The 27,633-nt window shown below is 44.5% G+C and overlaps 1 protein-coding gene across 7 annotated transcripts in view; it reads right to left on the reverse strand.

The window, feature by feature from the left end:
- The window catches only part of LOC137384622 (cilia- and flagella-associated protein 54-like), a 712,374-nt gene that overhangs the window by 114,209 nt on the left and 570,532 nt on the right, over window positions 1-27,633 (reverse strand). For all 7 annotated transcript variants that reach the window (XM_068058759.1, XM_068058758.1, XM_068058757.1 and 4 more), the window contains 2 exons: window positions 20,669-20,831; window positions 18,883-18,984 (listed from right to left, as the gene is read on the reverse strand). In XM_068058759.1, the coding sequence (XP_067914860.1) occupies window positions 18,883-18,984; window positions 20,669-20,831 (265 nt within the window). The remainder of the gene's footprint in view (window positions 1-18,882; window positions 18,985-20,668; window positions 20,832-27,633) is intronic.

The raw sequence follows: 27,633 nt of genomic DNA on the forward strand, positions 1-27,633 counted from the left end.
AAAGGCAGAGGACATCATAAATAAAGCAGTGATCAAGTGATACTGATCCTAAGATTAAAAGCCTGTAGATTATAGGAGAAAGAGAAGACTATGGGAGATAAGGAATTCCACAATTCTCATAGGATTACTTGAGTGTACAGGACTTGAAAAGTCTCTGGCGTCTATCCATCAGTCTCAAAAACCCCTCAAATTCCCCTCACATATCTTTCTAGTTCTCCTTTAAATTTTCCTCACTGCACGTACTGCCTATCAGGGGTATCCATTTCTCATGTTCACCACTGTGTAAATTGGTTAAATCTAAACTGTCTTGCACTTTCCCTCTTCGATGTGTTCTCCAGTTTTAGATTTTGTAGTAACCTCAGCCATGTTATCTGATTTCAATGTATTTATTCCCTTAAGGACCCTGAATGCTTGATTATCTCACAGGAGAGTGTGGCGCTGCTGGGAGTGCTGAGCTGCCAGCACTTCAATTGGCCGGCAGCTCTTGGAATCTTGCCCCTTAAAGGGGATGGCATCCAGACGATAGGCATTTAATTTAACTGAATTCGGGCAGGGTTCCGATAAAGGGCCAAGGCGGTTCAAGCCCATCACCAGGATTCCCATCACCAAAATAAAATCCAGCCCTCTCTCTGTGTATACTCTATCAAAATATTTCACAATTTTAAAGACCTCTATTAGATCACCCGTCAACCTTCTCTTTTCAAGAGAAAAAAGATCCAGCCTATTTTCATTGATTGACTGGTATAGCCTGGCATTTCAGGTATCATCCTTGTAAATCTTTTTTGCACCCTCTCCAATGCTTCTATAGATTTTTAATAATATGCTGACTAGAACTGTACACAGTGCTCTAAGTGTGATCTAACCAAGGTTTGATATAAGTTTAGCATAACTTCTTTACTTTGCAATTCTATACCTCTGAAATAAACCCACGTGTTTAATTTGCTTTTCTTCTGGCCTTATTAACTTATATCGCTACTTTTAGTGATGTGTATTTGTATTCTCAAATCCCTCAGATGTCTAAAGCTCAGGATATGTTTGGCTGCCATTTTCTACCCTGTCTCCCACTCAAGAAAAATAAAGTGGAAAAGCTTGAGGCGATATCTGAAGAGTCGCTGTTACGATTCTTCGACCTCACTGTAGAGTCCTTGATTGGAGGTAGATCTTGCTTTTCATTGGGGCCCAGTATTCTTCTTAAACCTTGTTCGCTGTAGGAGACTTTTCTCTCTTGGTGTTCATGTGTCTTCAGTGGATTCAGGGCTTGTGAGAAAGAGATGGGAGCAGACAGGAGAGATCTTCTCAGTCCAGGAGCAAACAAACTTTCTGCCCAAACTGTTTGTACAAATTTTAAATACAGGTTGCCTAGCAGGTTAGTCATGTGACTAGCTGGTTTGACCATGTCCGTTTGTGTATTCAGCCAACTTAGTCGTCAACCTGGAATGTGAGCTCCCCGACCTTCAATGTCTGGTCCATTGTGGGTTGAATGTGTCAGGGAATGGCTAATTTGTCCTTCCAAACACTGTCTGTTAATATGCAAATATATTTCCAGCCACAGCTGATCCATTTAACAAGTCCTTTCTTCAGTCCAGTAACAGTTTAAAATCAATGTTCATGACAAAATTCATGTGCCTCATTCTTGGCAGGTGGTGGCCAAGCATGACAACAGTAATCTACTGCAGCACAAATTGCTTGACGACTGTGAGACCCAAGCCCGTGTGTAGCAGCAAGAGCGAGAGCACATCAAGATCAGCGGGGAGGATAAAAGAGCTAGGGAGGAGATCAGAGCGGGTCAACTGCATTTGGAAAGAGCTAGGGAGGAGATCAGAGCGGATCGACCGCGTTCGGAAAGAGCTAGGGAGGAGACCAGAGCGGGTCGACCGCGTTTGGAAAGAGCTAGGGAGGAGACCAGAGCGGGTCGACCGCGTTCGGAAAGAGCTAGGGAGGAGACCAGAGCGGGTCGACCGCGTTCGGAAAGAGCTAGGGAGGAGACCAGAGCGGGTCAACCGCGTTCAGAAAAAAAAATCAAAGTGTGGCATCACAGGAAAACAGGTAATTGATTGGTTAGTGAATATTTCTCTTTTTCTCTCTTTAAACTAGGGCATTTGTTCAAACTAGCAGCCGGGAAATTAAAAAATTCAATCAGGGTAAGTATAACTGTATATAAGAGTATTAGCACTGAGCAAATCTAGAGGCATGAATTAAAATTAGTAGTTTAAACAAGGTATTAACAAGTTTGTAAAAGAAGGAAAAGAGGGTTTCTTTAGATCATGGATGGGCATCTGAAACCTGTGCCATGTGGGAACTTCAGGACACTTCACATGACTTGGGGGACCAGGTGTGTAGAAAGTATCTCCAGCTGCTTCAGCCTGAGCTCAGGATTTCCAAGCTTGAGGGTCAGATGGAGTCTCTGCAGAGCATCAGGGACTTTGAAAGTTTCTGGATGATATGTTCCAGGAGATGGAAGACAATGGGTTAACTACTGCTGGTTGAACTGGTGCCTGTGTGTCTGCAAATTGTATTGATCTGTGTTGATCAGACCTCCCTGGCAGAGTGCTAAAGTCATTAAGTCACAAACAAGATCAAGAAACTGGTGGACATATGTATGTGACAAGGATAGTATAAATATCAGCTTGGCTTTGGGTTCTGAAGAAGACCAAAAGGAGGCTATTAGCCCACGAAAACAATTAGAAGAAGCTAGGAAAAGAAATAATAACCGAGAAGCGATAGTTAGTAGGCTCATGAAGGAGTTAGAAAAGCTTGTAGCAGAGAAGGTTAAAACAGAAACAATCTGTGAGCAAACAGTAGCCTTTACAGGGCATGTAAGGTGATAGAAGAGGTGAACGAATATAAAGAGTTATATTATAAAGCAGATGGAGAGGCAGAAAGTTTCAGAAGAAAATGTGAGGATATGAAGGCTATGATAAAGGAATAGAGCCATGAAAGGGCAGACCATAGCCAGTGTCAGAGAACAAAACAGGAGCTGAAACAACAAGTAGCTGCCCAGCAGGGAGTAATCAACCTTATGGGAGGAGATGAAAAGAAGCCCAGGAACAGGTTGACTACCTGGAATACAGTGATGCCCCTGATATTACAAGAAGACCATCTCCTATGGCCCCTGTTCATCAGACCAAATACGGACCCCTGCCAGCTGGCGGAGGATAACTGCCAATAGTTCAACAGTACATGCGGGGATATACTAGTATTCAGTTGAAGGACCATTGACGGGGGTGCCACTCTTTCAACACAGAGGGAATATTATCTCCTATATCCAGGAGATTGAGTGGCTCCAGCCCATGCATGGATGGGATAATGATAAGAAAAAGAAGGTGGCCTGAATCGTATTGTCACCCTCCGTATAGAGAGGTCTGGCGTTAATGGCCAAGATGGGCCAGGGGAACTGGGACACTTTTAAGGATACTTTAAGGATAGTCATGGGTCAGGGTAGGTGGTCCCATTAAAGGTCGTCTCGGACACTAAACAAGGGGATCAGGATGTGGTGAACAGTTATGATGAGAGGAAATGGAGGGCCTCCTCTCATGCCATAGGAGGAGGATTGGTACGAAATCAGTTACAAGGGGAAACAAAGCAAAGTGGCTGAGGACCCCAATTTTGGGAATGAGGGCTGGAATACAGGATAAATGGAAGATTGGTATGACCTCAGTCATCATGCCATAATAGAAGCTTGAATGGTTAGGAAAGCCACCTTAATGCATTAAAGTACCCCAGTCCCTGGAAAGAAAGGGCAGTTGCACTGGGGGCAACCTGGTACAGGAAGAACAATGGGAGCTAGTATGACCATCTGGAAACAGGAGGGAGCTAAGCCCAAAACCCCAACAGGTAATAAGGGCCAGTGTCACAACTGTAGGAAGCCAGGCCACTTTGCAAAAGAATGTAGGCCATCTCCAAAAGGGGGACGGAATAATTCCAATTGGAAAACAAGGGAAGAACCCAGGGAACAACTGACTAGTGTCTTGTCTGGGGAAGATTTAGTGAAACTGTTGGCAATTGCCACACAGCTAAAGGAAGAGTGGAAAACCAAAAAAAAATGTTGCCACAGGACCAGTACCCAGTACCCCCAGAGGGATCCTGGGGAGGAGCAAGCAACAATGAAGGAGCCCCGCCTGGCCAGAGTACCTGTGCCCCCTCAGGTACAATTCATGAGGTTCACAGCTGTTCACAATCTATATAAATGATTTGGATGTGGGGACCAAATGTAATATTTTCAAATTTGCTGATGATACAGAACTAGATGGGTTGTGAGTTGTGAGGAGGATGCAAGGAAGCTTCAAAGGGACTTGGACAAGCTAACTGACAGGCAAGAACAGGGCAGATGAAATATAACGTGAATAAGTGTGAAGTTATCCACTTTGGTAGAAAAAAACAGAAAGACAGCGTATTTCCTAAATGGTGAGAAGTTGGGAAGTGTTGATGTCCAAAGGGACCTGGGTGTCCTTGTTCATGAGTCACTAAAAGCTAGTATGCAGGTGCAGCAAGCAATTAGGAAGGCAAATGGTATGTTGGCCTTCATCGCAAGGGGTTTTGAGTACAGGAGTAAAGATGTCTTGCTGCAGTTGTATAGAGTTTTGGTGAAACTGCACCTGGAGTATTGTTTTGGTCTCCTCGTCTAAGGAAGGATATACTTGTCTTAGAGGGAGTGCAACAGAGGTTCACCAGACATATCCCTGGTATGGTGGGATTGTCTTATGAGGAGAGATTGAGGAAACTGGGCCTGTATTCTCTAGAGTTTCGAAGAATGAGAGGTGATCTCATTGAAACTTACAAAATTCTTACAGGGTGGATGGAGATAGGATGTTTCCCCTGGCTGTTGAGTCTAGAACCAGGGGACACAGTCTCAGAATGAGGGGTAGGCCTTTTAAAACTGATATGAGGAGGAATTTCTTCACTGAGAGGATGGTGAATCTTTGGAATTGTCTACCCCAGAAGCCTGTGGAAGCTCAATAATTGAGCATGTTTTCGACAGAAGTTGATAGATATCTGGATACTAATGTCATCAACGGATATGGGGATAAAGTGGGAAAGTGGCATTGAGGTAGATGACCAGCAACGATCTAACTGAATGGCAGAGCAGGCTCCATGAGCTGAATGGCCTACTCCTGTTCCTATGTGTTCATATGACATCCGGGACCCCTGGAAAGGTGAGTGGGGTGAGGGTCTAGTGCTGTTCAGGCAGGCCACATCAATGGAGTGGGGGGCGGGGGGATGGTTGTGGTGGTTGGTAAGGATGGGATCTGTCTTGCCGGGGTGGGGAGGGGGACAGCAATTCTCACTGGGGGCCTTCAGGGGGACCCAGATTGCCTCGAAAGAAGGGTCCATGCCCTGACCCCATTAGGACGCCGCTAGGCTTTACCTGGTAGCATCTCCCCTTGGCGGTGGGCCCTTCTGCCTTCCCCAAAATTGAGGTGGAGGCAGAAAGAGGCCCTTAAGTGGTCATTAATTGGCCACTTATAGGGCCTCAATTGTTCTGTGGGGGGAAGACTATCCTTGGCCCTCCCCGTCCCGAACAAAATGGCAGGGAGACTGGGCAACGTCGGGAATGGCGCCCCAGCCATTTCATTTGGTGCTCCCCGCCTCTGTGCCTGCCTTAAAGGGCAGCAAAAAATTCTGCCCAAGTGTTTGGAAAAGAGAGGGAAGGAAAAAAAGGTGGGGGGGGGGGGGAGGGGTGGGTTGTGGGGTGGCCATACTGATTAGGGAAGACATTATAGTATTGGAAAGAGAGGATGTCCGTGAGGAGGCAAAAACAGAATCCATTTGGTTAGAGTAGAGAAGCAGGAAAGGCATAATCACACTACTAGGGGTATTATATACGCCTCCAAATAGTGTGAGAGAGAGATAGAGGATCAAATCTGCAGGAAAATCACAGAGATATGCAAGAACAATAGAGTGGTGATATTGGGGAACTTTAATTAACCAAATATCAATTGTGATAATGTTAGAGTAGAGGGTAAAAAGGGGTGGAATTTCTGAAATGTGTCCAGGAGAACTTCCTAGACCAGTATGTTCTCCGTCCAACTAGGAAGGAGGTATTGCTGGATGTGGTGCTGGGGAATGAGGTGGGCCAAGTGAACTGTGAGGGAACGCTTGTATGGGAGTGATCATCATATCGTAAGGTTTGGATTAGTAATGGAGAAAAGAAAGGAACAATCTAAAGTAAAACTTCTAAATTGGAAGAGAGCTAATTTCAATGGGATGAGAGGGGATCTGGCCAGGGTAAAATGGAGCCAAAGTCTGAAAGGAAAAACTGCAGCAGAACAGTACATGATCTTTAAGGTGGAGATTTTTCAGGTACAGGCTAGGTACATTCCAACAAGGGCAAAAGTTAGAGGAACCAAAGCCAGGGCTCCATGGATGAAAAATGCAATAGAGAATATGATGAAACAAAAAAAAACATGCATGATTCATGTCAGGTGAATTCTTCAAGCAAAAATAAGGTCTAATACAATAAGTTGAGAGGGAAAGTGAAGAGGAAAATAAGACTGGCAAAGACAGAATATGAGAATAGAATGCAGTTAACATAAAAGGAAACCTAAAAATCTTCTACTGGCATGTAAATAGTAAGTGGCTAGTAAGAGGCGGAGTGCATCCTATTAGGAACCAAGAGGGTGATATATGTTTAGAAGTGCAGGACAAAGCCAGAATAATTAATGAGTAGTTTGGAGTGGTGTTGCTAAGGAAGAGGATGCTATTGGTGGAAGTGTAGATGATAGAGGTAATGGATGGAGTGAAAATTGAGAGGCAGGATGTACTGGAAAGACTGGCTATGCTTAGAGTGGATAATCCTCCTGGTCCAGATGGCTTGCATCCCAAGTTGCTAAAGGAAGTGGGAGTGGAGATAATGTTAGAGTAGAGGGTAAGAAGGGGTGGAATTTCTGAAATGTGTTTGGAAAACTTCTTAGACAATCTTCCCTAGATACAGGGGATGTGCCAGAGGATTGGAAAGTGGCAAAAAAAGAAAGGGTGTAAGGACAGTCTAATAATTACAGACCAGTCAGTTTAACATCAGTGGTGAGTAAGATTGTAGAAATGATAATCGGGAAAAATATCAACAGGCAGTTGGAGAGTTTTGAGTTAATTAAGGGTAGTTAACACAGATTTGTAAAAGGCAGATTGTGCTTGACTAATCTAATTAAAGTTTTTAATGAAGTAACAGAGAAGGTTGATGAAGGGAATACAATGGATGCTGTCTATATGGGTTTTAAGAAAGCATTTGATAAAGTACCACATAAAAGGCTGATTAAAAAATTAAGGCTCATGGAATAGGAGGGTCGGTGTCCAATTGGTTAAAAAGTAATTGGCTTAAGGACAGAAAACAATGACTCGTGATAAATGGTTGTTTTTCAGGCTGGAGGATGATAGACGGATGTGTTTCCCAAGGGTCAGTGCTTAAGACCACTATTTTTTGATGTATATCATATATAAATATATACATATATATATATACACATGACTTGGATATTGGAATAACGAATAAAATTTCAAAATTTGCTGATGATATCCAACTTGGAGGAATGGCAAACAGTGAGGATGCTACAAATCGACTGAAATAGGACATAGATAGGCTAGCAGAATGGACAGACAAGTGGCAAATGGAACTGAATACAGAGAAGTGTGAGGCAATGCATTTTGGTAGAAGGGATAGGGAAAGGTGATATAGATTTAATGGCACAGTTCTAAAGTGTGTGCAGGGACAGTGGGACTTGGGGATTCATGTGCATAGATCTTGGAAGGTGGTGAGAGAGTGGTTAGCAAAGCATATGGGATCTTGGGCTTCATAAATGGAGGCATTGAGTACAAAGCAGGGAAGTTATACTGAACCTTTATAAAGCTCTGGTTAGGCCCCAACTGGGGTATTGCACCCAGTTCTGATCACCACACTTAAAGAAGCATCTGAGGGTCCTTGAGAGGGTTCAGAGGAGATTTAACAGAATGGTTCTAGGGATGGGGGATTTTAGTTACAAAGTTAGGTTAGAGAAGCTGGTGTCGTTCTCCTAGGAGCAAAGGAGATTGATGGGGTATTTGATAGAACTCTCCAAGATTAAGACAGGTTTAGAAAAGGTACACTAAGAAAATCTGCTTCCATTAGCTGATGATACAAGGAGTAGGGGACATAGATTTAAGGTTTTGGGGAACAGGTGCTGAGGCGATGTAAGGAAGAACGTTTTTACGCAATGACTGGGAACTCGCTGCCTCCGAGTGTGGTGGAAGCGGCGGCGATCAATGATTTCAAAAGGAAATTGGATGGGCACTTGATGCAGATAAACTTGCAGGGCGATGGCGATAGAATGAGGGACTGGATTGCTCTACGGAGAGCTGGTATAGATTCGATGGGCCGAATGGATGCTTCTGTGCCATCATGACTCTATGGTCCTGCAAACCCCTTTGAGCACTGGTATCCACAGCCATGATGCAACAGTCTGAGCCCGCATGGCAGCAAAACGGAGGTTTCATGGCCTCAGTTTGAACTTCCATTACGGTACTCAGATGTTGGATGGCTTTTGTCTGTGCTGCAATGTAAGCTGAGATATTGGTCATCAGCCACTGCACCACGGTTTGGTCCACAAGCGTTCTCATGAAGTTGGCGACCACTTCAATGTTGGAAAGGGTGGGCTCCAAACTTTGGACAAATTCCTTTGCCAATCTCAAGCTAGATTCCTCCATGCCAACTGATAGTGACAACCATCAGTCCTTTTTCTATGCACCCCATCAAAGTCCTCATCTGAGTCCTGAGCAGAAGAACTCATGGGCAACCTCTCTGGGGAGCTGACACACACACTATTTTTCCCCCATTTTGGTTGCAGTGCACTCACGATTGGTGACTCACCACATGCATATCCCTCTAAAGTACTTGCAGTGCCAGTACATGACTGTAAGATCAAGTGATGGTGTTTCTTCCTCAGCCGTCTGCTCTTCCTCTCAGCCTTCAGCCACAGGCACCACTGGACAGTCAGTGGCATAAAGGCACAAGGGCAGGGTTGGGGCGAGGGAAGGCAGGGGAAAGCTAGAGGTGCTTGGTTACACCATTTGCAGCTTGCAGAGATTGTCAGATGAGGGTGAACTGGGATAAGAGAAGGTGCATTAGGCAAGAACATACTGTCTCTCATCCACAATGGCTTCCACAATGCCGCTGGCCACTGCTTCAGTGATGGCTGCTCCAATTAATCCCAGCACCTTCTCCTTATATGGGTCAGTGTATGCAGACATTCCTTTCCCCTACTGGGTAGCAGCTGCTACCTTCTATCATGAGCCATCCTGTCCTACAAAAGAGATGGAAGTATGTCAGTGAATGTATTGCAATGTGTTTGGGTGGTGCGCCTGCCACAGTTGAATGCAGTATGTGCAAGCTGTGAGATGTGAGTGTGCAGCTTCCAGCAGTGTTAAGTGCGTGAAGGTGAGGTGAAGCTTATGAGTGTGAGGCTTAAATTGTAGTGATTTGGATTGTTGGTAGGCGAGTGAAGGGTGAATGGAGCAGTGCGTGAGGTTGGTGGTGCAGCTCATAGGATTTGGCATGTGAGAATGCATTCACTGACCTTGACTACTCGTGTGAGGTCATTAAACTTTTTGTGGCACTGCATCCAGGTCCTCGGCACATACTATTGTCATTGACTGCCAAGGCCACCTGCTTCCACTGCGTTCTGATCACTTGTTTGAAGGGCCTCCTGGCCCCATAATGGAAGAGAACCTCTCTTGTCTGATCCACCTCCTGCACCAGCAACTCCCCAGTGCATCTGAAAACCTGGGAGTACACCTTTGTCCCATTTCAGGTCTTTCCTGAAGGTCTTCAAATGCAGTTCCAGCCTATGTTGCAGCCAGAATGCATCCAATCTTTAACTGGCACAGTCTGGCTTTAAGTTGTGCTTGATAGCTTTAAGTGGTACTAGCCTCACACCAACTTAGGCCCCCTATTATGGCTTGCAGCCACTCAGTAGTACGTTCAGCACTGGGCTACATGACACGATCATGAAAATAAGCGGGCAGCATGAAGTTTGCATGCTGCCTGCATCACTTTGATCGGGTGTGGGGTAATCATACATCACGATCTGCCCGCCCAATTCAGGGACTATCTAATTTAGCTTCCCTAGCTGTGGCTTATGCAGGCTCAATATTACATCTGGGATTGTGTTGTATCTTATTTCATGCTATTCTAACTATTCTAATTAGCTATATTGACCAGTTTCTTAACCTACTTGTTTTTATATTCATTTCAGTCCACGATGCCACTTGAAGCTTTGTACTTTAGAATAGGGTAAATTTTTGCTTTCGCCTCCTGGGCAGTAATCTTGCAGGGCAAACCACATATCAAAGAATGATACTTCACAGAAGGAGGCCATTTGGCCCATCATGCCTGTGTTGGCTCTTTGTAGAGCTATCCAATTAATCCTACTCCCCTACTCTTTAACCAGGCTCCAGCAACTTTTTTTTTTGCTTTAAGTATTTATCCAATTCTATTTTGAATGTTGCTATTGAATCTGCTTCCACCACCCTTTCAGGCAATGCATTCCAGATTATAACAATTCACTACATGTTTCCCATATTACCTCTGGTTCTTTTGCCAATTACCTTGAATCCTCTGGTTACTGATCCTTATGTCACTGGAAACAGTTTCTTCTTATTTACTCTATCAAAACCGTTCAAAATTTTGAACACCTCATCAAATCTGCTCTTACCCTATTCTGCTCTAAGTAGAACAACACCAGCTTCTCTAGTCTTTCCATATAAACTGAAGTCCCACATCCCTGGGATCATTCCAGCAAATTTCTTCTGCATCCTCTCCAAGGTCTTGACATCCTTCCTAAAGTGCGGTGCCCAGAATTGAACATAATAATCCAGCTGAAGCCTAACCCGTGTTTTAGGAAGATTAAGCATAATATCCTTGCCGTTGTACTCTATGTCTCAAATAATAAAGTCGAAGATTCTATATGCCTTTTTAGCAGCCATCTCAACATTTCCTGCCACCTTCAAAGACTTGTGTACATATAACCCCAAATTTGTCTGTGCCTGTACTCCTTTAAAACTATACTGTATAAGTTCATATTGCCTCTTCTCATTCTCCATACCAAAATGTTTCACTTCACACTTCTTTGCATTGAATTTAGTCTTTCATGCATCTGCCTATTTTACCCGTCTTGCTATGTCTTCCTGCAGTCTGTTAATATCCTTACTGTTTACCACATTTCCGAATTTGCAATTATGGCCCTGCATACCCTAGTTCAGGTCATTAATATATATCAAACAGAGCAATGGTTCTAATGCTGACCCTTTCCTCCAGTGTGAAAAACAACCATACACCACTACTTCCTGCTTTCAGTCCTAAGCCAATTTTATATCCATGCTGCAGTGTCTTTTTAATCCAATGGGCTTTAACTTTGCTAACAAGTCTATTATGTGGCACTTTGTCAAACGCCTTTTGAAAGTTAATATAGACATCAACCTCACTGACCTCATTAAATCTCTCTGTTACTTCATCAAAATAACTGAATCAAGTTAGTCAAACATGCTTTGCCTTTAACAAATCTATATTGACTTTCATTTACTAACCCATACCTTTCAATGCCAATTAATTGTGTTTCAGATTAATGCCTCTAAAAGTTTCCTACCACTGATGTTAGGTTGACTGGCCTATAATTGCTGGGTTTATCCCTTTCCCCTTTTCTTTAAAACTTGAGTATAACATTTGGAATCCCCCAGTCCTCAAGCACAAACCCCATATCTAAGGAGGATTGAAAGATTGTGGCCAGGGCCTCTGCAATTTCAATCCTTATTTTCCTCAGTAACCTAGGATGCATCCCATCCAGACTGGTAACTTTTTTACTGTGAGCACTGTCAAGCTTTTAGGTACAACTGATTTATTGATTTTTATTCTATCCAATATCACTATGCCTCCTCCTTTACATTGGCAGCATCCTCTTCTCAAGTGAAGGCAGATGCAAAGTGTTCATTTAGTATCTCAACCATACCCTCTGGCTCCAGAAGGAGATCAGTTTTTGGTCCCAATCACCCACCCTTTGACTACCTCTTTACAATTTATGTGTTTATAATGACTCTTGGATTCCCTTTTATGCTGGACACTAACCTATTTTCATGCGTTCTCTTTGCCCCACTTTTAGATATCCTCTGTGCTTTCTACAATCAGCTTGGTTCTCTACTTATTATGGACCTTACAATAGTCATAAGCCTCTTTTAACTGTCTCATTTTAACCTCTATAGCATTAGTCATCAAGGGAGTTCTGGCTTCGGATGCACTTCCTTTCCCTGTTATAGGAATGTTCCTACACCTTACCCAAACGATTTCCTCTTTGATTTCCTCCTTTCATTATTCAATTACTGTTTAGTCTACCAGTTTTGATTCCAATCCATTTAGGCTGGATCCCTTTCCAACTCACTGGTGTTAGGCATCCTCCAGTTTAGTATTTTCAATCTTGATTATCCCTTCTCCTTTTCCATAACTATTCTAAATCTAATGATATTATAATCACTGTTCCCTAGATGTTGTCCCAATGAAACATGATCTACTTGACCCACCTCTTTCCCCAGAAATAGATCAGGCACCACTTCCTTCCTCATTGGGCTGGAAATGTACTGATCAAGAAAGTTGTCTTGTACACATTTCAGGAATTCCTCCTCTCTTTGCCTTTATGCTGTTACTCTCCCATCTATATTAGGATAATTAAGTCCCCTATTATCACTACTTCTAGTTCTTGCATTTTTCAGTAATTTGCCTGCAAATTTGCTCCTCTATCTCCTTCTCACTCTTTTTGTGGCCTATAGTATACACCCAGTAGAGTAATAGCTCCCCTATTGTTCCTTAATTTTAACCAAATGGATTCAGTCTTTGGCCCATCAACTACATGCCTCTCCAGCGCTATTATAACTTCTTCGAATAAAATTGCTACCCCCCTCCTTTTTCCTTTCCGTATCTTTGCTCAATACCTTGTAGTCAGGAATATTAAGTTCCCAATCTTCCCCATTTTTGAGCCAGATCTCTGCATTTGTCACTATATCATCGTTCCATGTGGTGACTTCTGCTGCAGCTCACCAACCTTACTCCATGCATTTATGTAAATGCACTTCAAACCCATTCCAGATTGCTTCACATTTTCCCCATGCTTGATTCTTCCTTTATATAAACTACTCTTTACTTTACTGCTATCTTCCTCTTCCAGTCCTCTGTGCATCTTGTTTCTCCCCTCTAATGTTTCATCCTGGTGCCCATTCCCCTACTAAATTAGTTTAAACTCTCCCACAGAGAATCAATTAACCTTCCCACAAGGACATTCGAGTTCTGTTAAGATGTTCCCATGTGGACCATGACTTCTGGCTCTTCCCCTTCCCCTCTCAAAATGTTCTGCATCCTCTCAGAGGTATCCTTTATGCTTATCTACCTTCTAGACTATTGAATTCTCTATGACCACAGCATTTCTACATTGTGCTGCACCTCTTGTGCAGTCATTCACCCCACAATGCAGTGGACATGTTCCAGGTGAAAAGCAGTTTGAGAATGCCACACTCCCGGAAGATTCCTGCACTGCTTGCCGCTTTCTACCCTGCCAGATGGCCACCCATTTAATATTCTCCTGAAGGAAATTCTCAGCCTCCCATATGCCCTGTAGCCATCTGCTCTGTGAGCTCAGAAATCTTAAGCTCGAGTTTAAGCAACTGTAGGTTTCTCCTACACACGATTATCCTGGATATGTGAAGAGTCCTGGAGTTCCCACCTGACACAGGAATTTCAGGCAACGGGTCTCAGCTATCCCATCACTTAAATTCAATGGAATGCAAATCAGATGAGCTCTCCACAAAGGGAAGGACAATCTTCAGCCAAATTACCACTCAAGCAGTAAAGCAAAAAAAAATTCTATTGCTGTTTATATTGATTTTTACAAGTTTGATGCATCTGGTTTGTACTTTTTGTACAGTATTTATAAATATAGTCCACTTTTCCTCGACACTTTTCCCTTATAAATTGGTGGTGTAGTTGATAATGAAGAAGAAAGCTGAAGACTGGTCAGGTGGGTGGAACAGTGGCAAATGGAGTTTAGTTCGGAGAAGTGTGAGGTAATGCATTGGGGGAAGGCTAATAAGGCAATGGAATACACAGTAAATGTTAGAGATACTGAGAAATATACAGGAACAGAGGGACCTTGGAGTATATGTCCACAGAACCCTGAAAGTGGCTGGACAGGTAGATAAGGTGGTGAAGAAGGCATCCCGATAATTGCCTTCATTAGTCGAGGCATAGAATATAAGACCTGGGAGATTATGCTGGAACTATATAAGTACTAATTAGGCCACAGCTGGAGTACCGTGTGTAGTTCTGGTCACCGTACTATAGGAAAGATATGATTGCACTACAGAGGGTATAGAGGATATTTACAAGGATGTTGCCTGGACTGGAGAATTTTAGCTATGAGAAAAGATTGGATAGCCTAGGGTTGTTTTCTTTGGAACAGAGGAGGCTGAGGGAAGACCTAATTGAAGTGTATAAAATTATGAGGGGTCTAGTTAGAGTGGATAGGAAGGTCAATAATGGGGGTGGGGGCATAGATTTAGGGTAAGAGGTAGGAAGTCTAGAGGGGATTCGTGGGGAAATTTTCTGCGACTAGAAGGTGGCGGTGGTCTGGAACTCACTTCCTGAAAGTACTTGGATATGCACGAAGTGCTGTAACCTACAAGGCTATGGACCACGAGCTGGAAAGTGGGATTAGGCTGAATGGCTATGTGTTGGCTGGAGCAGGCACGATAGGCTGAATGGGCTCTTTCCGTGCTGTAAAGTTTTATGACTTCTATGACTGAGATAACAATGTTATCCAATTCAGTTTCCTTCGATCACACGTCATCACCTCAAAAACCTGCCTTTCTAAAGTTGTATGATTCTACTATACCCATTCTCTTTGTGATCATTAACCTAGCCTTAAACTACACATTGGTACTAATGACATAGGCAGCAAGAGTGCCGAGGTCCTGCAGGGGGAGTTCAGGGAGTTAGGTAGAAAGTTCAAAAAACAGGAACTCTCGGGTTGTAATCTCGGGATTACTCCCTGTGCCATGTGCCAGTGAGGCTAGAAATAGGAAGAAAGTGCAGCTAAACACGTGGCTGAACAGCTGGTGTAGGAGGGAGGGTTTCAGATATCTGGATCATTGGGATCTCTTCCGGGACAGGTGGGACCTGGACAAGAAGGACGGGTTGCATCTAAACTGGAGGGGCACAAATATCCTGGCTGCGAGGTTTGCGAGCGTCACTCGGGAGGGTTTAAACTAGTGTGACAGGAGGGTGGGAACCAGAGCAATAGGTCAGCACGTGAAATAACTGAGGGGGAACTAGTAAATAAGGCCAGTAATACTAAGAGGAAGAGCAGGCAGGGAGATGTTGCTGAGCACAGCGGGACTGGTGGTCTGAAGTGCATTTGTTTCAATGCGAGAAGTATAACAGGTAAGGCAGATGAACTTAGAGCTTGGATTAGTACTTGGAACTATGATGTTGTTGCTATTACAGAGACTTGGTTGAGGGAAGGACAGGATTGGCACCTAAATGTTCCGGGATTTAGAAGCTTCAGGCGGGATAGAGGGTGATGTAAAAGGAATGGGGGAGTTGCATTACTGGTTAAGGAGAATATCACAGCTGTACTGCGGGGGGAGACCTCGGAGGGGTCATGCAGCGAGGCAATATGGGTAGAGCTCAGGAATTGGAAGGGTGCAGTCACGATGCTGGAGGTTTTCTACTGGCCTCCCAACAGCCAGCAGGAGATAGAGGAGCAGATATGTAGACAGATTTTGGAAAGATGTAAAAGCAACAGGGTTGTAATGGTGGGTGATTTTAACTTCCCCTATATTGACTGGGACTCACTTAGTGCTAGGGGCTTGGATGGGGCAGAATTTGTAAGGAGCATCCAGGAGGGCTTCTTGAAACAATACGTAGATAGTCCAACTGGAGAAGGGGCCGTACTGGACCTGGTATTGGGGAATGAGCCCGGTCAGGTGGTCGAAGTCTCAGTAGGGGAGCATTTCGGGAACAGTGACCATAATTCCGTAAGTTTTAAGGTACTTGTGGATAAGGATAAGAGTAGTCCTCAGGTGAACGTGCTAAATTGGGGGAAGGCTAATTATAACAATATTAGGCAGGAACTGAAGAATTTAGATTGGGGGCGGCTGTTTGAGGGTAAATCAACATCTGACATGTGGGAGTCCTTCAAACGTCAGTTGATTAGAATCCAGGACCGGCATGTTCCTGTGAGGAAGAAGGATAAGTTTGGCAAGTTTCAGGAACTTTGGATAACGAGGGATATTGTGAGCCTAGTCAAAAAGAAAAAGGAAGTATTCGTAAGGGCGAGAAGGCTGGGAACAGACGAATCCCTTGAGGAATATAAAGAAAGTAGGAAGGAACTTAAGCAAGCAGTCAGGAGGGCTAAAAGGGGTCATGATAAGTCATTGGCAAACAGGATTAAGGAAAATCCCAAGGCTTTTTATACGTATATAAAGAGCAAGAGGGTACTAGGGAAAGGGTTGGCCCACTCAAGGACAGAGGAGGGAATCTATGCGTGGAGCCAGAGGAAATCGGCGAGGTACTAAATGAGTACTTTGCATCAGTATTCACCAAAGAGAAGGACTTGGTGGATGATGAGCCTAGGGAAGGGAGTGTAGATAGTCTGGGTCATGTCATTATCAAAAAGGAGGAGGTGTTGGGCGTCTTGCAAAACATTAAGGTAGATAAGTCCCCAGGGCCTGATGGGATCTGCCCCAGAATACTGAGGGAGGCAAGGGAGGAAATTGCTGGGGCCTTGACAGAAATATTTGTATCCTCATTGGCTACAGGTGAGGTCCCAGAGGACTGGAGAATAGCCAATGTCGTTCCTTTGTTTAAGAAGGGTAGCAAGGATAATCCAGGAAATTATAGGCCAGTGGGCCTTATGTCAGTGGTAGGGAAATTATGGGAGTGGATTCTTCGGGACAGGATTTACTCCCATTTGTAAACAAATGAACTTATTAGCGTGAGGCAGCATGGTTTTGTGAAGAGGACGTCGTGTCTCACTAACTTGATCGAGTTTTTTGAGGAAGTGACGAAGATGATTGATGAAGGAAGGGATGTTGTCTACATGGACTTCAGTAAAGCCTTTGACAAGGTCCCTCATGGCAGACTGGTATAAAAGTTGAAGTCACATGGGATCAGAGGTGAGCTGGCAAGATGGATACAGAACTGGCTCGGTCATAGAAGACAGAGGGTAGCAGTGGAAGGGTGCTTTTCTGAATGGAGGGCTGTGACTAGTGGTGTTCCGCAGGGATCAGTGCTGGGACCTTTGCTGTTTGTAGTATATATAAATGATTTGGAGGAAAATGTAGCTGGTCTGATTAGTAAGTTTGCGGACGACACAAAGGTTGGTGGAGTTGCGGACAGTGATGAGGATTGTCAGAGGATACAGCAGGATATAGATCGGTTGGAGACTTGGGCGGAGAAATGGCAGATGGAGTTTAATCCGGACAAAAGTGAGGTAATGCATTTTGGAAGGTCTAATGCAGGTGGGAAGTATACAGTAAATGGCAGAACCCTTAGGAGTATTGACAGGCAGAGAGATCTGGGCGTACAGGTCCACAGGTCACTGAAAGTGGCAACGCAGGTGGATAAGGTAGTCAAGAAGGCATACGGCATGCTTGCCTTCATCGGTCGGGGCATAGAGTATAAAAATTGGCAAGTCATGTTGCAGCTGTACAGAACCTTAGTTAGGCCACACTTAGAATATTGCATGCAATTCTGGTCGCCACACTACCAGAAGGATGTGGAGCCTTTGGAGAGGGTACCGAAGAGGTTTACCAGGATGTTGCCTGGTCTGGAGGGTATTAGCTATGAGGAGAGGTTGGATAAACCTGGATTGTTTTCACTGGAACGATGGAGATGGAGGGGCAACATGATGGAGGTTTACAAAGTTATGAGTGGCATGGACAGAGTGGATAGTCAGAAGTTTTTTCCCAGGGTGTAAGAGTCAGTTACTTGGGGACATAGGTTTAAGGTGCAAGGGGCAAAGTTTAGAGGGGATGTGTGAGGCAAGGTCTTTACACAAAGGGTGGTGAGTGCCTGGAACTTGCTGCTGGGGGAGGTGGTGGAAGCAGGTACAATTGCGATGTTTAAGAGGCATCTTGACAAATACATGAATAGGATGGGAATAGAGGGATACGGACCCCGGAAGTGCAGAAGGTTTTAGTTTAGATAGGCATCAAGATCGGCGCAGGCTTGGAGGGCCGAATGGCCTGTTCCTGCGCTGTATTGTTCTTTGTTCTATGTTGCCAAAATATTCTAACCTGCTACACCATCTCCTGATTGTTCCATGATTTCAGAACCAATTGCACCCCTGCCCACATGGGATCCTTGACCAATTTATTTTGCTTATTCACAAGATGAGTGCCGTAAAGAGCAGAATTTATTGCATTTATTGTTCCATGTAACAATAAATATTATACCCAGGATTATATTTTCACTCCTACGTTATCTCAATTTTCTAGGGATAGATTGCAAATTCTCCCTTTATAGATTTCTCAGTCTATTGGTCGTAAATTGAAGTCACTCAAAACAACTATCTATTCCTCTCCATACTTTTCTTGTCCAACCACAAACTTCTCGATCATATCCCTTTTCCTGTAACAGATGCCTACAGTCAGTTCCCTTCCCTTCATGTCTCTCATCATTACCAAAGGATTTCCATATTTTCTAAACTTGGACCAGACATGTCTATCCCTGTTAGTCTACAATACCTGTCTGTGGAGTTCCATATCAGTTAGACTACAATTTCTCCCATATGACATCCAATTACTGTCTGTTATATATATGCTAAGCAGAGAAGCAAAAGATTATAAGGAAGACTTAATTTGAATAATAGCACAAACCTGACTTGCAGCTCTGATTCCAATCCACGCCAGCATTTTACATTTTGGAGGCACCTTCAAAACGTATTGCAGTATTTCTATAAGTCTTCCCTGGCCAGTAATCTTGTTAAAAAAACAAAGTTATTGACAATTAATAAACTGTTTCCTTAAGTTTGTCAAACTATGCATCCCCAAACATAGAACAATGATTTTTTGAAACTGCAAGAAGCTAGGTTTAACCTAACCTAAGACTGGAGTTATTGTGATAAATAATGTCATAAATTGTTTTCAGGGTGTGGATAGTAAACTGGTTTAGCACACTCTTCTTTCACCTCTGTGTCTTGACATATTCAGCCAATATTGACAGAATGAAAGTCTCCTCTTTTCTGGCTGTAGGCTTTACACAAAATAAGCTTGGGGAGCTCCAGTCCAATTCTCTCAGCATGAACCATAATGGAGACCTAACCCTAATTTGGAATAATGGCACTGAATTGTAAAACAGACAGGGAAGTGGAAATAGAGTTAACATGAAAGGTCAATACCTGAAAAAAGCTGTGTTTCTCCCTCTATAATTGCTGCCTGAGCTCCTGAGTGTTTCCAGCATTTTCTTTTATTTTAGCTTTCAAGCTTTTTATGCTTCCCTTGGCGGCATAGTGGCGCAGTGGTTAGCACTGCAGCCTCACAGCTCCAAGGACCCGGGTTCGATTCCGGGTACTGCCTGTGTGGAGTTTGCAAGTTCTCCCTGTGTCTGCGTGGGTTTTCTCCGGGTGCTCCGGTTTCCTCCCACATGCCAAAGACTTGCAGGTTGGTAGGTAAATTGGCCATTATAAATTGTCACTAGTATAGGTAGGTGGTAGGGAAATATAGGGACAGGTGGGGATGTTTGGTAGGAATATGGGATTAGTGTAGGATTAGTATAAATGGGTGGTTGATGTTCGGCACAGACTCGGTGGGCCGAAGGGCCTGTTTCAGTGCTGTATCTCTAATCATTAAAGCTTATCTTGTACTTGCCCTGGAAGCGCTTACTACCAGCAGCATATACCATAAATGGGAAACTGTTCTATTCCTCAGCATTATCATTTTTTGCCTTGATAAGCTCAGGAAAAAACACACAAGGTCTGTGATTGTGCTGAAAAGATCAGGGATATCTGTGTTTTAGCGCATTTAGATACGTTTACACCATTACTGCACTGAACATTATTCAGCAAATTCTTCATTGACTGATGGACTGCAGTGGCAGCACGTCAACCATACCTTTTTCTATTCATCCTACCAGATGACACCAAATCAGCTGTCTTTGGCCCAGCAAGGCCTTTGTGAAGGTGTCTGAACCTACTGAACAATCTATTTCCTCGCTTACTGTAATGTTCATAAATAACGAATCACAAGACAAATCTCCAGAGTTGTTGAAAACAAACATTTCTGTTAATGCAAACTCATGCAGTAGAGGGTTTTGTGTGTGTATCAGGATAAGGCTGCCAGTTAAGCAGTGTATGGTAATTGTGATAGGGCAATTGAAATGAACAATGTGGGAATTTAAAGATGTTTGAGTTGAGGAAGAGGTTTTGGGGTTGTGCAAGGTGTGTGTTAGCGGATTTGTAGATACCTTCATCCAGAGTGTAGTGTGAAGAATTAGTAATGTTTGCTGCTTTAAAAGAATGAAGACATAGACCAGTTGATATCTCACCTTCCCTAAGATTCACATTTACTAAGTACAACCCAAATATAGGAATAATGCTACTCTGCAGGCGTTTTATCTAAACCACTTGTTTATACTGTCAAACAGTGATAATTTCTGTATTCTTACCTTTTTTTTAGGCTGCTTCGGAACTAAAATTAGTCCTGATTTCAATTGCAGCTTGTTTTCTGATCCTAGCTCTTGTTTTAAATTATTCTCTGCTTCTTTCTCATCCTGATCGACCATATAGAAGTATAACAAAGCAAGTTCCAAATATGACTGCCTGATCAACCTACAAGATTTAAAAAAATCACTTTGTGTTCGTCATTATTCATTTAAAAACAATGGCTGAAGTTTCCTCCTAGTGGCAGGACAAAACCTCCGCCCACCCACATGACTCAGCCACGAACCCACTCAATGTTCTCCCCAGGGTCCTCATTATGAATGCAGGTAATACCATTCCTCATTGGCTTACTGGCACTAGAGAGGAGGGAAATACAGTTTGGTAGCAGCCTTTAAAAGGCAGCACATAGTTAAGAGAAGACACCATTTTTCAGCAACGTAACACTGCATGACATTGGAAGAATGAGTAGTCTCAGGGGAAGCCAGCAATAGAAACAAGGGCGAAAGATAGGGGAACAAAAAACAGAGCTCCTTGGGTGACAAGGGAGATAGAGATTATGATGAAACTAAATAAAAGGATGTATGATGCATGTCAGATGAATTCTTTAAATGAGAACCAGGTTAAATGCAATAGGTTGAGAGGGGAGGTGAAGAGGAAAATAAGACTGGCAAAGAGACGATGAGAACAGAATGGCAGTCAACATAAAAGGGAACCCAAAAACCTTCTGCCAGCATGTAAATAGTAAGTGGGTAGTAAGAGGTGGAGTTGGGTCTATTAGGGACAAAGAGGTTAATAGATGCTTGGAGGCGCAGGGCAAGGCTAGAATACTTAATGAGTACTTTGTATTGGTGTTTGCCAAGGAAGAGGAATCTGACAAAATATCAGTAAAAGCAGAGAGAGTAGAGGCAATGGAAAGGGTAAAAATTGTGAGAGAGGAGGTACTGGAAAGGCTGGCTATGCTCGGGGTAGGTAAGTTACCTGGTCCAGATGGCTTGCATCACTGGTTGCTAAATGAGGTGGGAATGGAGATATGGGAAGGGCTTGCCATAATCTTCCAATCTTCTGTAGATATGGGTGAGATGCCAGAGGATTGGAGAGTGGCAAATGTGACACCCTTATCTGAGTAAAGTGTAAGGACAGTCGGAGCAACTACAGGCCGGTTAGTTTGACATTAGACAGGTTTTAGAAACAATAATCCGGGAAAAAATTAACAAGCACATGGAGATGTTTGAGGATTAAGGAGAACCAGCACAGATTTGTAAAACGCAGATTGTTTTTGACTAATCTAATTTAATTTTTTGATGAAGTAAAAGAGAAAGTTGATGAAGGGAATGCAATGGAGAGTGGTTAGCAAAGCATATGGGATCTTGGGCTTCATAAGTACAGGCATTAAGTACAAAAGCAGGGAAGTTATGCTGAACCTTTATAAAGCTCTGGTTAAACCCCAACTAGAGTACTGCATCCAGTTCTGGTCACCACACTTTAGGAAAGAAGGTGAAGGTCCTTGAAAGGGTGCAGAGGAGATTTACCAGAATAGTTCCAGGGATGAGGGATTTTAGTTACAAGGGCCAGACTTTTACTCCCTTCTCTCCCCAGGAGCAGGCTGGAGGCAGGGAGGGAATGGGGGGGGGGGGGGGGGATATCGAGTAGGAGGCGGGGGGTGCTGTTCCCGTCGCCTACCTGCCCCCTGCCATTTTACAAGCAGCAGGGGAGGTTGCAAACAGCCTACCCATTCCAGGCCAATTGAGGCCTTAAGTGGCCAATTAATTTCCATTTAAGGGCCTCCTCCTGCCACCGCTGGCATATTACCAGCAGCAGCCAGGCAGTTCATCAGCTGAGGAGGCTGCCTGGTAACACTAGGCGGCCTCCTTGAAGCCCAGGGCGGGTGGGGGGGAGCCTCCAGGTTGGAATCCCTGTGCCCCACAGAGGGCCCCTCCAGCAGCATCAGCTGCCCCTGCTGGAGAATCTCCCTCCACCCTCTGAGTGACCCCCACCCACCTTGTGGGGTCCAGCTGATTGTCCCTGGAGAGACCTGAAACCCCACTTATCTATTTCAGATCTGGCGTCCCGCCAGCTCCTCATGCAGGGTGTAGCCCCAGCAGTGACCTCTGTTCCTGGTGGCACAGCTGGTGCCCAATCACGAGGGCCCATCCCCGAGCCCACAAGAAGGCCACCAAGTAAAACCTGGCAGTGTTCTTAGGGTCTTTGCCACCCACCCACCATGGGTAAAATAGCTGTGGTGGCAGAAGGAGGCCTTTAAGTGGAAGTTAATTGGCCACTTAAGGGCTTTGATTGGCCTGGGATGGGCGGCCATTTCTCACTGCCGCCACCCTGCGTAAAATTGTGTCAGGAACGGCAGCCCCCACCTCCCACTCAATTTTTCGGCTCCCCTCACCACCAACCCACTTGTTGAGGGGTCATAAAATTCTGGCCTATGTCTCTAATAGTGCTTTGTGATTCACCCAGTAAAAAGTCTTCATGGAATCATGGAATGATACAGCACAGAAGGAGGCTATTCAGCCCATCTTGCCTCTGTTGGCTCTTTGAAAGAGCTATGCAATTAATCTGAGTCCCTTGTTCCTTCCCCAAAGCCCAACAAATGTTTCCACTTCAAGTATTAATCCAATTGCCTTTTGAAAGCTATTATTGACTCTGTTTCCATCACCCTTTCCAGCAGTGCATTGCAGATCAAAACAACTTGCTGCATTCAAAACAAAAATTCCACATGCTGTCTCTTTTTTTGCCAAACAGTGTAAATCTGTGTCCTCTGGTTACTGACCCTTCTGCCACAGGGAACAGTTTCTCCTTATTTACGATATCAATATCCTTCAAGATTTTAAGCACTGCTATCAAATCTCCCCATAACCTTCTCTACTCTAAGGAGAAGAACCCGAGTTCCTCTATTCTCTCAATGTAACTGAAATCTTTCATCCTTAGTACCATTTTAGAAAATCTCCTTTGTACCCTTTCTAAGGCCTCGACATCTTCCTAAAGAGTGGTGCCCAGAATTGGATGCAATACTCCAGATGGGGCCCAGCCTTCTCAACTTCTCCTGCCAACTTGAAAGAGATGTGAGAGACCCCAGCGTCTGAATTTTCATTCTGGAGTCAGGAACCCGACACCTGAATCATTTCCAGGTCCCAACTGCACTCCATGGCAGCACGCTAACGTTATTTTTAAGTGTAAAGGACCTAATTGGCCAGGGGGTGAAAGTGGTGTTCAACTAGTGGCATTGGGACCGGCATGGAGATAGGACTTTTTTCAAATTCATTTTTGGGATGTGGGCGCCGCTGGCCAGGCCAGCATTTATTGCCCATCCCTAATTGCCCTTGAGAAGGTGGTGATGAGCTGCCTTCTTGAACCGCTGCAGTCCACGTGGGGTAGGTACACCAACAGTGCTGTTAGGAAGGGAGTTCCAGGATTTTGACCCAGCGACAGTGAAGGAACGGCGATATAGTTCCAAGTCAGGATGGTGTGTGACTTGGAGGGGAACTTGCAGGTGGTGATGTTCCAAAGCATTTGCTGCCTTTGTCCTTCTAGGTGGTAGAGGTTGCGGATTTGGAAGGTGCTGCCTGAGTAGCCTTGGTGTGTTGCTGCAGTGCATCTTGTTGATGGTACACACTGCTGCCACTGTGTGTCGGTGATGGAGGGATTGAATGTTTGTGGATGGGGTGCCAATCAAGCGGATTGCTTTGGCCTGGATGGTGTTGAGCATCTTCAGTGTTGTTGGAACTGCACCCATCCAGGCAAGGGGACGGTTTTCCATCACACTCCTGACTTATGCCTTGAAAATGGTGGGCAGGCTTTGGGGAGTCAGGAGGTGAGTTACTCGCCTCAGGATTCCTAGCCTCTGACCCGCTCTTGTAGCCACGGTATTTATATGGCTACTCCAGTTCAGATTCTGGTCAATGGTAACCCCCAGGATGTTGATAGTGGCAGATTCAGCGATCATAATGCCATTGAATGTCAAGGGGAGATGGTTAGATTCTCTCTTGTTGGAGATGGTCATTGTCTGGCACTTGTGTGGCGTGAATGTTACTTGCCACTTATCAGCCCAAGCCTGGATATTGTCCAAGTCTTGCTGCATTTCTACATGGACTGCTTCAGTATCTGAGGAGTCACAAATGGTAAAGGAGAGGCCTTTGAAAAGGCGAGTGGCAGGAGACCTCCATGAAAAGAGATGAAACGGGTAGGCATCCATGGATGGCCCCACAATTCTCAGATGCCTCCTTTGAGGCATTAACGGAGGCTATCAGCAACAGGCGAAACATCTTCTTCCAACCACCTGGAAGAAGGAACCTGTTGAAGGAGACACAAAAGGCATGGATAGAGGTGGCGAGTGAGATCAGCGGCAGTGGAGTGACCCGAAGGACATGGGTCCAATGCCACAAGAGATTCAACGACCTCTTCGGGTCCAGAAAGGTGAGTGGCAAGCAGCACCTGGGTGACAGGTGACCAGCAGAATGTAGGCAAACTGGGCTCACAGAATGTCCATAAGTCTCCTAACATTGTCAGATCAAGCAGCCATTTCTATCACTGAGCCGGCAGCCACCCCAACATATGGGTGATATTCGGAAGGGGCATCACTGAGAACACCAGAACGCAAGAAATCGGAGCATGAATAGACCATATGACCCATCGAGCCTGTACCACCATTCTACTCCACTTTCCTGCCCGCTCCCCATATCCCTTGATTCCCTGACAGACCAAAAATCTGTCTATCCCAGCCTTAAATGTATTCAATGATAGAGCATTCACAATCCTCTGGGGGAGAGAATTACAAAGATTCACAACCCTCTGAGTGAAGTAATTTCTCCTCATCTCAGTCCTAAATATGCTGAACATTGTGCAATCTTCAGTGAACATCCCCACTTCTGACCTTATGATTGAAGGTCATTGATGAAGCAGCTGAAGATGGTTGGGCCTAGGACATTACCCTAAGGAACTCCTGCAGTGATGTCCTGGAGCTAAGATGATTGACTTCTAACAACCACAACCATCTTCCTTTGCGCGAGGTACAATTCCAACCAGCAGAGAGTTTTCCCCCGATTCCCATTGACTTCAGTTTTGGTAGGGCTCCTTGATGCCATAGTCGGTCAAATATTGCCTTGATGTCAAGGGCAGTCACTCTCACCTCATCTCTTGAGTTCAACTCTTTTGTCCATGTTTGAGCCAAGGCTGTAATGAGGTCAGGAGCTGAGTGGCCTTGGCGGAACCCAAAGTGAGCGTCACTCAGCAGGTTATTGCTAAGTAAGTGCCGCTTGATAGCACTGTCAATGACACCTTCCACCACTTTATTGATGATCAAGAGTAGATTGAGAATATGTCCCTTACTAGTTACATCATCATTAGTAAAACCATGTTGACTTGTTCTAATTACACTATGCTTTTCTAAGTGCATTGTTAAGACTTCCTTAATAATAATTTCCAGCATTTTCCCAACGACTGATGCTAACTGGCTGTATTTCACAGTTTTCTCTTTCCCTCCTTTCTTGAAAAGCAGTGCAACATTTTTCAACTTCCAATCTGATGGGACTGTTTCCGCATCTAAGGAATTTTGGGCATCACAGCTAGCACATGCACTATCACTGCACTCTCTTTTAGAACCCTAGGGTGCAGTACACCAGTAGATGCAGTTTACCTGGATTTCCAATAGGCATTCAATCAGGTGCCACGCAAAACGTTAATAGGCAATATAAGGTCTCACGAAGTTGGGGGTAATATACTCGCATGGATAGAGGATAGGCAAAGAGATATAGACAGGTTGAGTGAGTGTCAACAATGTGGCAGATGGAGTATAATGTAGGGAAGTGTGAAGTTATGCATTGCGGTCGTAAGAATAGAAAAGCAGAATATTTTTTAAAAGGTGTGAAACTATCAGGTCCTGGGGATTTGTCAGATTTTAATCCCTTAAGTTTCTCCAATACTTTTTCTCACTGATGTTAATTTCCTTAATTTCCTGACTCTTTTTAGCCCCTAGGTTACCATCAATTTCTGAGCAGAGCGCCAGTGCAAGTGAATGTGATGCTGGAATATGTGAAGGAGGGCATTCTACAAATGAATCTTTCTCTATTCATCCTGCAGGAAAAGAGAGACCACAATTCCCGTGAAATGGCCAGAAGGGGTGGTGGCGTCCCCGAGCTGCACAGTCTCACGCCAATGCAGGAGGAGGCACAGCTAGGGTGCCGATGCGCCAGACTGTGGGTGATGGGGAGATGAAAGACCGAGATCAACAGGGTCATTTAAAAGTTTTATGTTGGATGAAGGGCATGGAGGACACTCCTGCCCAATAAGCACTCCACTCTGAGTGGATGCATGAGTAGCACGCAGATATGCACAGAAAGAGTGAGACTCTCTGCAGCATTGACTACTCAATGTCACTGATGGCACTGAGATGCTCAGAATGGATTCCAGCTGCGTCCATGTCGATGGCCTTATTCAGCATCCAAGGGCGTCAGGAAAGGGCTAAGATGGCCAAAGCAGCACTCCTCAGGTGGCACTGGCTTCAAACTTCGGTCTCTCGTTGCCCTGACCCAGGAACCATCTATGTACCAAAGCCCTGTGAAAGAGGCTGCTCCTGCAATGACACAGGCACAGCAGTCTGTGAAGGACATCCCATGGGCACCTCCAATAAGAGGATGGAAGCCATGGGCGTCTTAGCCGGAGGCAGAGAGTAGGGAGCAGGCTGCCGTCACCTCACCGGGGGAGCACCCCTTAGAAGTGATAGGGAAAGAAAAAGACACCTGGCCGTTGATTTCACTTAATAGGTCACCCAGATGCTGTTTTCCACATTTGTATGCTGTTTTGTTTTCATTTCAGTATTAATTGTTAATGCATTCAGACTGGTATGTGTGTTAATGACGCTTCATGTCAGAAGGGGGATGGAGTTTCGTTAGGTGGGTAGAGGGACCAGGGGATGCCTGGGATTGCTGTATTTCCACGCTCTGTGATGTTGGAGAACGTTAGTGGT

This window comes from Heterodontus francisci, chromosome 27 (assembly GCF_036365525.1).
Source record: "Heterodontus francisci isolate sHetFra1 chromosome 27, sHetFra1.hap1, whole genome shotgun sequence".
Lineage (NCBI taxonomy): Eukaryota > Metazoa > Chordata > Chondrichthyes > Heterodontiformes > Heterodontidae > Heterodontus > Heterodontus francisci.